General features: G+C 47.4%; 1 protein-coding gene across 3 annotated transcripts in view; it reads left to right on the forward strand.

The window, feature by feature from the left end:
* The window catches only part of ACACB (acetyl-CoA carboxylase beta), a 185,135-nt gene that overhangs the window by 136,009 nt on the left and 36,512 nt on the right, over positions 1-12,614 (forward strand). For all 3 annotated transcript variants that reach the window (XM_044275356.1, XM_044275357.1, XM_044275358.1), the window contains 2 exons: positions 1,668-1,805; positions 3,311-3,401. In XM_044275356.1, coding sequence (XP_044131291.1) covers positions 1,668-1,805; positions 3,311-3,401 — 229 coding nt within the window. The remainder of the gene's footprint in view (positions 1-1,667; positions 1,806-3,310; positions 3,402-12,614) is intronic.

Here is a 12,614-nt window from a genome sequence, read left to right on the forward strand (position 1 = left end):
ACACAGCCATGAATAAAAAATGGTACCAAAACACCCTCCAACAGCAACTTCTTCCAACACAGTTTGGTGGGGAACAATGCATTTTCCTGCACGATGGAGCACCGTGCCATAAGGCAAAGGTGATAACTAAGAGGCTCGGGGACCAAAACGTTGACATTTTGGGTCCATGGCCTGGAAACTCCCCAGATCTTGATCCCATTGAGAACTTGTGGTCAATCCTCAAGAGGCGGGTGGACAAACAAAAACCCACTAATTCTGACAAACTCCAAGAAGTGATTATGAAAGAATGGGTTGCTATCAGTCAGGAATTGGCCCAGAAGTTGATTGAGAGCATGCCCAGTCGAATTGCAGAGGTCCTGATAAAGAAGGGCCAACACTGCAAATACTGACTCTTTGCATAAATGTCATGTAGTTGTCGATAAAAGCCTTTGAACGTATAAAGTGCGTGTAATTATATTTCACTACATCACAGAAACAACTGAAACAAAGATCTAAAAGCAGTTTAGCAGCAAACTTTGTGAAAACTAATATTTGTGTCATTCTCAAAACTTTTGGTCACGACTGTAGTAATGTACAGACCTATGCCTTGCTGTACATGTTCCTACCTCACTAGTCTGATTTGCCAGCAAAGTCTACGAAAGCTTAAACCTAAGTACTAATTTGATTTAAATAAGGGACTTTTACACTGGTTGATAATGATTGTTTGTTAGATTCATTTGCTAGTGTAAACGTACAGCCGACAACAATTGATAATTTACTCATTTGTCATTGATTGCATCTTTTATTATGTAAAAATCATTCATTGTTGGCAGCACATCCACATGTATAGTCGTCTGCCTAACGTAATGGACATATGGCAGGAGAGAATAGCTTGCTATATCGTCAATTGGCGCGTGTTACGGGCAACGTATCCTCCTGTGTAAAAGGTCTCTTAGCCATTAAAGAGGACCTATCACCCCAAAATGCAGTGCAATCTGCAGGCAGCATGTTATAGAGCAGGAGGAGCTGAGCAGATTGATATATAGTTTTATGGGAAAAAATTCTGTAAAATTTGTAATTTTATATATTTAAATCTCTGCTTTCTCTGACTTTATTTATAACTGACAGAGGTGATTTGATAGCATTTCCTGTGTAATTGTGTAAACAGATAGCTGTCAGTCACTGATAGCTGTTCACTAGGGTGGTCTTAAGTTCAGAAAAAGCAGAGATGCAATAAATCAAGTTTTACTGAATCTATTCCCACAATTTTATATATCAATCTGCTCAGCTCCTCCTGCCCTATAACCTGTTGCCTTTAGTTTGCACTGTGTTTTGTGGCGACAGGTCCTCTTTAAACTCCTTAGCCTGTAGCTAATGGTCATGCTATCTAAGAAGTGTGTGGGTGTCATGACTGTAATGGATGTAGTTAGGATGGTGTTTCATGCATCTTTCTTTTACAGTTTTATGAGCCATGATTTCTAAATGCAATAATTTTGCTTCAGATAACTAACCTAAATGCTTTTATCTGTGAATAAGACATGAGTATTTCCTCCGTATTTGTCTTTCCTTTTGTTCTAAAGTGTTCTCTTTGAATCCCCCTGGGATGTCAGTTTGCATAGCCAGTAGAGCACTGTGAACCAGGGCTGGTTTTGTCCTCGTTTCTCATGTTACCATGTCTTCCTCTGCAGGATGTCTCTGTTGGTCAGTGCCACACACCTGGAGCTAAACCGCCAGAGTAGTGAGCTCTTCATGGACAATGGTTTCTCTCCTTTGTGCCAGAGGATGGGAGTTATGGTGGCTTTTGACAAGTTTGAAGATTTCACAAGGTATTTCATAGGGTTAATATTTCTGCTGATAACTACTATATGGTCCTTCTAATAAAACATAACTTGAATTTGACATTTTCTTTAGGTACTGTTTGTATATTATTTTGCTAAGCTGATCTGCTTTTCATTGGACTTTATTGGGTTTATTTATCAAGACCGATATTTGTACGCCAGTCTCGATAGCCCTCTGCTTAATTTACAACGAGGCTCAGGTAGTCCATGTGCCTAGACTGAAATCTGCTTCAGCCTGCTGAAGCAGATTTCAGTCTGTTTCAAAACTTGAATTCAAAAGATTTGAGACTGAATAAGCTTACGCAGGCAAAGTGAATAAATATATTTACTAAGTGTGATTAACTATAAGATAACACAGACAAATCACATACAGAATAACATAAAAGTAAATAATCGTCACTTTGAGGTTCGACTCCTGTTGCCTTGTCGTAGCGGGGTGTACATGAGATGGGGCAAATCAATATTTACATCCTACCTAGAATGAAGTCTTCAATGGTGTGCCCCCTAATTTTTTTATGCAAACTTTTCAGCCCCTCCTCCAGTGTGCAGCACGCATGACTCTCAGATACCTCAGGAATGTGATCTTATCAGCACAATGGCTATCTCTAACCCTCTACATTACAAGGAAGACTTTATTACACAATATTAAAGATAATATAAAACAGACAAAATTAAAGGGGACATATCCAATCAGTGCTTCAAAATACCCTTCGACACAGTGTGGCATAGATTTCAATAATCATTTGATGCCAGTAAACTGACGTATATGATGGTAAATGTGCCTTGGCCGATGGGCCCCACCACCACGTGAAAAGTGGCATGGGCAGTGTAGAAATGTAATTTGCAACTAAATTTAGGTGCATTGGGGCACTCTTATTGAGACCAGCATTTTAGATGCCTTTCTTAATAAGCCCTGTACCTGGCTGTGGATCTGCCAAAGTTATGTAGAGGTGCCGGCCTCTGCATAAACTTGGCGGATCCACCACATCTTCTGAACGTAAGACCGCTTCTAAAGGTAAAATAGGCGTAGAAAATGGTAAATAAGAAGGGCCTGCTGGCCCTTCCACGCCCACTTTTTTTTAGACCTGTCGCGAGCGGGGAGAAGTCGCAGATTGCAGCGCAAAGGATCTTTTTCATAAATTACCCCCATTGTCTTTTAAAAAGTTGCACACCTGCAGTTTGTGGTTTATATTTTTTATTTTTTTTGCACCAGTAAACTGGCATAGGTCTATTGTAAATGAACCCCTATGTTCTTTCTTTTCATATTTTTTTATTAAATTTTTTACATTTGTTTCTTTATTTTTATATTTGCTTATTGTGCTCATGTTTAAATTTCATAATTTTTTATTTTTTACATTGTTTTTTTATTTTTATATTTGCTTATTGTGCTCATGTTTAAAATGTTGTCACGGTAACTGTCAAGAAAATGGAGCTTTAATCCAAAATCATGCAATGCTGACAGGATTATTTTTTTTTATTATTATTTTTTTTAGGAACTTTGACGAGGTGATTTCCTGCTTTGCAGACCCTCCCCCCTTGTTCAGTGAGGCCCGATCTACTTTTTATGATGAGGAAGACAATAAGGTAGGTGCCACACCTTTAAAGACTAACTACGCTTTTAAAAAAAAAAAAAATTGATATGTCATAGGGACATATCAGAAGCTTTGATTGGTGGGGGTCCCAGCTCTGAGACCCCTACCGATCGACAGAATGAGGGGTCAGAAGCACTCCGTCGAGCGCAGCTTCTCCTCGCTGCTGAGTGCAAGACTGTAGACCAACTTAATAAAAAATTATCGTTTGCGGGCGGCAGATCGTGGTGTCAAATAACGTTTTGCCAGACAGCTCACCACTATACAGAATGGGGACGAGCGATGGCGTAGCGGAGAAGAGATTGCTGAATGTAATAGCAGCGGTCTCCATCGCTAGCGAGAAAGCGATTGCCGGGTAATACAGCTTTTAGACAGTAGTGGTGAAATTTACAGTATAATATAGTTGCATTTTTTATTTATTATTTTTTATCAGATTTTATGCGGGATAAGTTGTATTTTTTTTAAGGGCACCATTTAATTTACAATGTCTGTTATTGGAAAACAGGAAAAAAAAATATTTGTGTGGTTAAATTGAAAAACTAAAACAAAACACAAGTCCACCAAGGTTTTTGGGGTTTTGACATCACGGTGTTCACTGTGTGCTAAAAAAAAATAATTACATGACATCTTTATTCTGCGGCTCAATAGGAATACAGCGATATCAAACCTTTTTTTTTTTTTTTTTTTTTACTTGCATTGCCATTTTCTGACAGCTGTATGAGGGCTTGTTTTTTGTGCGACAAACTGTAGTTTTTATTGGTACAGTGTTTGTGGTACGTACTACTTTTTAATCAGTTATTACATTTTGGGGGGGGGGATTGGGGGCTAGGGGGAAGGTGACAAAAAAATGGCAAATCACGTGTTTTTCGTTTTTTTTTCTGTTATGGCGTTCACTGCATAGGTCTTTTTTATATTTGAATAGTTCAGACATTTTCGCACGTGGCGTTACTGGATGTTTATTTTTTTATTGTTAATATACTTTTATTTGTAAAATTGGGAAAGGGGTGTGATTTAAACTTTTTTAATATTTTAATAGAAACATAGAATTTGTCAGCAGATAAGAACCATTTGGCCCATCTAGTCTGCCCAATATACTGAATACTATGAATAGCCCCAGGCCCTATCTTATATGAAGGATGGCCTTATGCCTATCCCATGCAAGCTTAAACTCCTTCACTGTATTTGCAGCTACTACTTCTGCAGGAAGGCTATTCCATGCATCTACTATTCTCTCAGTAAAGTAATACTTCCTGATATTACTTTTAAAGGGATTCTGTCACCAGGTTTCACCCCTGTCAGCTAAACATATGCTGATGTTCAGGGCCTCATCAGGATTCCTAATGTGGGCTTCTAAATGTGATCTGTAGCCTTATTTTGCTAAAAAAACTGCTTTTACTAACCTGTCACTCAAAGAAATAAGGTGCCCAAGGGGATGTCGAGGGATGCAAGCTGCCGGCCGCACCCGCTGCCGTTCGTGCCCAGCGCCGCCTTTCCAGACTTCTGCGCCGCCTCCTAGGAGGGGGGGGAGGGAGAGCGAGAGGTGGCACAGAGGATTAGGAGGCGGCGCAGAAGTCTGGAAAGGCAGCGCTGGGCACGAACGGCGGCGGGTGCGGCCGTCAGCTTGCATCCCTTGACATCCCCTTGGGCACCTTATTTCTTTGAGTGACAGGTTAGTAAAAGCAGTTTTTTAGCAAAATAAGGCTACGGATCACATTTAGAAGCCCACATTAGGAATCCTGATGAGGCCCTGAACATCAGCATATGTTTAGCTGACTGGTGAAACCTGGTGACAGAATCCCTTTAAACCTTTGCCCCTCTAATTTAAAACTATGTCCTCTTGTAGCAGTTTTTCTTCTTTTAAATATTCTCTCCTCTTTTACCTTGTTGGTTCCCTTTATGTATTTAAAAGTTTCTATCATATCCCCTATGTCTCGTCTTTCTTCAAAGCTATACATGTTAAGGTCCTTTTAATCTTTCCTGGTAAGTTTTTATCCTGCAATCCATGTACTAGTTTAGTAGCTCTTCTCTGAACTCTCTCCACAGTATCAATATCCTTCTGGAGATATGGTCTCCAGTACTGAGCACAATACTCCAAATGAGGTCTCACTAGTGCTCTGTAGAGCGGCATGAGCACCTCCCTCTTTCTACTGGTAATTCCTCTTACTATACACCCAAGCATTCTGCTAGCATTTCCTGCTGCTCTATGACATTGTCTGCCTACCTTTAAGTCTTCTGAAATAATGACCCCTAAATCCCTTTCCTCAGATACTGAGGTTAGGACTGTATCACTGATTTCTCGCCCAGTTTCCTTGGGGGACACAGAAGACCTTGGGTATAGCTAATCTCCATAGGAGGCGTGACACTAAGTGAAAACTGTTAAGCCCCTCCTCCACAGCTATACCCTCAGCCTGGAGAGAGAGGCTGCCAGTTTTTGCTTAGTGTCCAAGGAGGCAAGACACTCCCTGCTCTGCAGGGCTGTTTTCTCCTTGTTTTTAATTTTGATTTTTACTTTTTATTTTCTTTTTGTTCCAGACATTACGGGACAACAGAGTCGCACTAGACCTCTCTGTTTCCTCCGGGGTTGAGCTGCGCCAGTGCCGGTCATCCGCACTGCTGCCTCCCCCACAGAAGGCAAGGTGGACCAGGGCTGCCCAGCTCCCCTGCATCCCGCCAGCGCAAGGGTCGCCCGCACGCCAAGTCCCTCTTCCAGCGTCCTGCCACTACGGTGCCAGTAGCTGAAGGGGCGACCCTGCTGGAACGGACCGAGGGTGAAGACGGCTGTGGTGAGAGAGTGGCTTCTCCAGCCCTACGACCCCCTCCCCCCACCCAGGTCTCCTGCGTGACTGACCCCCATATTGGTCCCTGCTGGTCCTAGGCTGGCCCCATCCTAGCTTGTTTTATTAGCTCCTTCTCAAATAGGTTCCCACTGAGAGGTTATGCTGGCGTCCCTATCATGCCGCCCAGGGAGCTGCCTCTATACGGGCACCCGGTCACAGGGTCCCCCCCCCCCCTAATCGCCTTACCGGTGCGCTGCTCAGGGCCAGAGGCCCTCTCCTGACGGCTGCAGCGTAGGGCCCTTGTTTCCGGTCCGCGGGGTGGGCACCCGCGGCCGGAATGACTGGTGCGGTGTCCCAGCAGACCCTGGCCGACCACTAGTGCTCTCAGAGGCTGTCTTTCCGGTCGGCCGGGCGCCGCAGAATGATTCTTTCCACAGGATTCTGGCTCCTTCCCGGGCCCCCTGACTGTTCCGGCCCGCGGGGTGGGCTCCCGCGGCCGGTATTATGCACGCGCCGCTCCGCTCCCTCCAGGTCCCGGCCGGTATCTCCGGGCACCGCAAAAATTTAGGCCCCGGCTTCGCGGCCTACTAGGCCGCAAATTTTCGGCCTCGCTTGGAGGGGGCGGGCACTCTCCAGGCGCGAATTCTTCCCGCCGGAGGTCCCCCCGCCCCCAGGGGATCGCTGCACCGCTCTCAGGTCGGATCCCTGTTAACCTCTTGGATGCCGACGGCTCCCATCTGGGGGAGACCCTAGGATGGCTAGCCTCTCAAAGAGGCTGTGCCCTTATATGGTGGCCCCTTCCTGCCTCAAAGAGGCTGTGTTTTAGTATAATAAATAAAAAAAAATTAAAAAAAAAATAAATATATATTTTTAATAAAATTAAATAAAAAATATAAATACAGAAATAATATAAGAATTAACAGTATGTGTATATATATATATATATATATAAGAGGTATCTGTATTTTTTTGTTGGCTGCGCAGGATGCTGCAGCCTGACCTTAGAGCGCTGGCCGTATGCCTGCCCCTATTCCATAGGCGGCATGTTGCGCTCCGTGGCACTGGCCAAGTATACATGTTCCCCTTCTAGGCGGACCCTTGCCCTCTCCTGGGATACGGCGCTGGCCAGGTGCAGGCCGCCCTTTTCTATAGGCAGAATTAGTCGCCCTCTCCAGTCACGGTACTGGCCATGTGCATGACCCCCCATTATAGGCGGCATACTGCACTCTCTCTGGCTGCGGGCTGGCCTTGTGCATGACCCCCTTCTGTAGGCGGAATACTGCCCTTTTACCGCATACGATGCTGACCATGTGCACGACCCCCTTCCATAGGCGGAACGCTGCACTCTCGCTGGATTTGCTACGGCCATATGCGTGACCCCCTTCCATAGACGGAACGCTGCACTCTCGCTGGATTCGCTACGGCCATATGCATGACCTCCTTCCATAGGCGGAACGCTGCACTCTCGCTGGGTTCGCTACGGCCATATGCATGACCTCCTTCCATGGGCGGAATGCTGCACTCTCGCTGGGTTCGCTACGGCCTTATGCATGACCTCCTTCCATAGGTGGAATGTTGCACTCTCTCTGGCTTCGCTGCTGGTCATACGCATGACCTCCGTCCAAAGGAGGGCTGCTGCGCTCCCTCTCTCTGGATTCGCTGCCGGCCATAGGCATGACCTCCGTCCATGGGCAGAACGCTGGATTCGCTGCCGGCCATATGCATGAGCCGGCCATGTGCATTGCCTCCTTCCATAGGCGGAATGCTGCACTTTCTGGATTCGCTGCCGGCCATACGCATGACCTCCGTCCATAGGCGGAATGCTGCACTCTCTCTGGATTTGCTGCCGGCCATGTGCATGAACTCCTTCCATAGGTGGATTGCTGCACTATCACTGGATTCGCTGCCGGCCATGTGCACGACACCTTCCTTGGGTGGTGTGCTGCACTCACTGGAATCGCTGCCAGCAATGAGCATGTATCCTTTCCTCAGGCGGCATATGCACAACGCCACTGACTGTGGTTGTTTTCTCGCCAGTGCGTTGCTGGCCATGTGCATGTCCCGCATCCTTGGCGGGGTGCTTGCATTTTTGCTGGATGCGATGACGGCCGTGTGCATTACCCGCCCCTTTCTGGGTGGAATACTGCTCTTTCGCCGGATATGTTGCGGGCCATACACGGCCCACCTCATCCATGGGCAAGAATTTGCACCCTCACGTGACCCATGGCTGTCCTTGATATGCTGTGCGGGATTCTTGCTTGTTCTCCTTCGTTGTGGAGTAGTTGCACTCTCACAGTATTCGGTGTTAGGTGGGTTATTGCGCACTCGCTTAATGGTAAGATAACCCCGTGCATGTCCCCCTTTCTCTGGGCGGACCTCCTGCGTTCCCGCTGGGTACTGTGCGGCCATGTGATTAGTCACCTTCTGGGCAAACTATGGTATGTTCTACTTCTCTGAAGTTGTTACTGGCCTTGGGCATCCCCCCTTTGGGACGGGCCTTTGCATTCTTACCAGCTGCAGTGTTGCCAGGTACATTTCCCCCTTTTTTGGGGGGGCCTGCCTGCGTTTCCATCGCATGCCATACTGATGTCTTGTGCATCACTCCCTTTCAGGTTGCACTTTGCACTTCCGTTGATACTGTTGGACTCTGTGGCTGATCCCCTTCACTGGGTGACTATTTTTTTGCAGTGAGCGGAATTTTCTGGTGCGCTCTGTCCGTTGTTTGGGCCGTGTATGCCTTCTCCTCCCATAGGTGGGTTGGCCTTCTCACTGCTTGCGGGGCTGCTCGTACGTATGCCTCACTTCCTCCTGCGACATACCCTTTTTTCTCTTGGGATGTGGTGCTGTCACGGGCCTTGCACTCTTCTCTAAAGAGATCATTCTGTCCACCTGTATAACCCTTGGGTGCTGTCATACAAGCATTAAAAGTATGCCGTTGTATTCAAAGGTGTATTCTTTAGATATGAGTAGATGGGCTCTACTTGCTCTCTACTTCGCCGAGCTGGGTGGTGCTCGTTTTCTGGTTTGGCCTGTATATTGTGGTCCCGTTGTGTCGGCATCCACCATGTCCGTTGGCCTTTCCACCTGGGGAGTGTTCGTGGTTCTTTGATACGTACCCTTTCGTTCTCCCGTGCACTCGCTTCCCGGCGCAAGTGGTCACTGGGTCGAGAGTGCCGTTTGCAGTGCCACTCGATTTCTGCGTTGGCTCTGGCGGGACTGCTGTTCCCTCGCCTGCTACTGTTTTCCTCCTCTTCGGGTGTCGTGCAGTATGAGTTTTTTCTTTTGGCGCCCCCTCTGCGCTTCAGGCTGGTCCGCTACCGGGTTCGGGCCGCTTTTCTCGGGATGGTCACCCAGCTGCTTTTGGGTGCTCACTTACCCAGGTCCGTAGGACCTCCACCTTGGGTTCTTCAGGGTACTCGCCTTCTGCGTGGCGTCTCGGTGAGCGGGGTTCTGCCTTTGAGCTGTCCTATGGCTTCCCTGTTGCCCACTCCTCCTTTCGATTGAAGGGTGTTATGCCGGCCTCTGTCTCGACTGCCTTTTTTCGCCGGCTCTGCTTGGCTCCCGCTCGGTTCGGCTCGGCTCCCTCCGATGTGGCTTTTGCCCCGGCCGCGCTTCAGTGGCGGTTCCTTCGCTGCCCTCCCCTCTGGGGAGAGCTTGGTTGTTCATGTGGATGGTTCTGATGTTCCTCTTGGCCTCGTACTGTCTCCCTTGTTCACTCTGGCTGTAACTTGGGAGGACCCCCATTCGGTCGAGATTGTCATTAGATCTCCCACACCGGGACTGTAGGACGTCTTCCTGTGGTGGCTACATCGGCATGGACTTTAGCCTGTCTTGTCCTGGCGGTTGCTGGGCGGACCCTTCGGTTCCTTTCCGTCTGTCCTTCTGCTCCCCCACTCCGGGTGGTTACAGGACTACGTTGCTCGGGGGCCGACGGGACCAGTTTTGCCGACCGTTCTGCCCGTGTTACTGGTCTGCGCCTGTTCGCATTGGGTTTCACCCGCTTGCCCAGGCGACTCTAGCGGGCTCGCTAGTGTTCGCTCCTGGCCGTGTTTTGTCCAGGATCTGTTGTAGGACTTAGGGGTTTTACCGGGGGTTCTGTGGGAAGCTGGGCGTTCCCCCACTCTGCCTTTCTCTCTCCATGGTTCTGTCTTTCTCCAGTCCGACCTGGATCTGGGACTGGGACTCTGTTGCTTGAAGTGTCAAGTGTCAGCGCTGTCCTTCCCCTTTCGGCGTTCCCCGGCCCTCTGGGCCTGTCAGGACCCTTTTCCGTGGAGCGGCTTTGGGGTTCCCTCGTACTGCCCCTGGGTACCGCCCTGGGCATTGCATACTGGGCTCTTGGCGCTCCAATCTTTCCCTTGGAGCCGTTACAGAAGTTCTCTCTACTCCTTCTGTCCTGTACGGTTATGTTTCCGTAGCCGTCGTGTCTCTGGCGGGTGCCTGGGTGGCGGCCCTTCTTGTTCCGAGCCTTCTCTTTCCTCGGGACAGGGCTGTTCTCCATCCCGTCTCTTCCTTCCTTCTGAAGGTGGTGTTTGTCTTTCATTTTAACGGGGCTTTCGTCCTCCCCTTCCCACCCCCGGGAACGGACACTTCACCGATTTGGGAGTTGTTTGGGCCTTGCGGTTTTTACTTGGAGATCTCCGACTCTTGTCGACGTTCGGTCTCTTGGTTTTCCAGGAGGTCCGCGCAACGGGTTGGTGGCCTCCGGGGTGGCTTTCCTCCGCCTTCCTCCGCTTTCTCACAGTGGTTATTGCTGTGGTTACCGCACCAAGGGCAGGGTTCTGCTTTTGGTGTCACCGTTCGTTTCACCAGAGCGGTCGGTGCCTCCTGGGCTGGTGGCATTTGGCTTCGGCCATGCGTCTGTGCGCGGCGGTCACTGGTCTGCCTTACAGCGTTCTACAGGGTGCATACTCTGGCTTCAGCAGATGCTGCCTTGGGCCGCCTGGTCTGCGGGCGGCGGTTTCTTGATGTCTTCGGGTGCTTCGCCTTGGTGCTGTGGTCCCTCCCCCTTTTGGACTGCTTTTGAACGTCCCAAGGTCTTCTGTGTCCCCCAAGGAAACTGGGCGAGAAAACGAGATTTTTGTATAACTTACCAGTAAAATCTCTTTCTCGCTCTTTCCTTGGGGGACACAGCACCCACCCATTCTTTGTTTTTTCTCTACACGGTTTCCGAGTTGTTTTACCCGTTGGGTAGTTGGCTTGTTGGTTCCACTTTTGGACTTTGCCTTTTTTTCACTACTTGGACACGCAACTGGCAGCCTCTCTCTCCAGGCTGAGGGTATAGCTGTGGAGGAGGGGCTTAACAGTTTTCACTTAGTGTCACGCCTCCTATGGAGATGAGCTATACCCAAGGTCTTCTGTGTCCCCCAAGGAAAGAGCGAGAAAGAGATTTTACTGGTAAGTTATACAAAAATCTCGTTTTTTATATTCTGCTCTTGGGTTTTTACGCCCCAGGTGCATTATCTTGCACTTATCAACATTAAATTTTAGTTGCCAGATTTTTGACCATTCCTCTAGTTTTCCTAAATCCTTTTCCATTTGGTGTATCCCTCCAGGAACATCAACCCTGTTACAAATCTTTGTGTCATCAGCAAAAAGACGCACCTTACCATCGAGGCCTTCTGCAATTTCGCTGATAAAGATATTAAACAATATGGGTCCCAGAACAGATCCCTGAGGTACCCCACTGGTAACAAGACCATGGTCTGAATATACTCCATTGACTACAACCATCTGTTGCCCTCAGCCATTGCCTAATTCATTCAACTATATGAAAGTCCAAGCACAAAGACTGCAATTTATTGATGAGCCTTCTATGTGGGACAGTATCAAAAGCCTTACTAAAGTCTAAATAAGCAATGTCTACTGCACCTCCGCAATCTATTATTTTAGTCACCCAATGAAAAAAATCAGTAAGATTAGTTTGGCATGATCTCCCTGAAGTAAACCCATGCTGTTTTTCATCTTTCAATCCATGGGATTTTAGATGTTCCACAGTCCTCTCCTTAATTATGGTTTCCATTCATTTCCCCACTATTTATGTCAGGCTTACTGGCCTATAGTTGCCGATTCCTCCCTACTACCTTTCTTGTGGATGGGCACAACATTTGCTAATTTCCAATCTTGTGGGACGGCTCCTGTTACCAGTGATTGGTTAAATAAATCTGTTAGTTTACCGCTAAGCTCTTTTAATAGCTTTGGGTGTATCCCATCAGGCCCCTGTGACTTATTTGTATTTATTAATTTTAGACAGCTAACTTAGAACCTCTTCCTCTGTAAAGACACATGCATCAAAAGATTTATTAGTCTTCCTTCCTAACTGAGGTCCTTTTCCTTCATTTTCCTTTGTAAAAACTGAACAGAAGTATTCAATGAGGCAGTCAGCTAGTTCTTTATCTTCTTCCATATACCTTCCTTCCTTTTGTTTTTAATTT

The sequence above is a fragment of the Bufo gargarizans genome, chromosome 1, assembly GCF_014858855.1.
Source record: "Bufo gargarizans isolate SCDJY-AF-19 chromosome 1, ASM1485885v1, whole genome shotgun sequence".
NCBI lineage: Eukaryota > Metazoa > Chordata > Amphibia > Anura > Bufonidae > Bufo > Bufo gargarizans.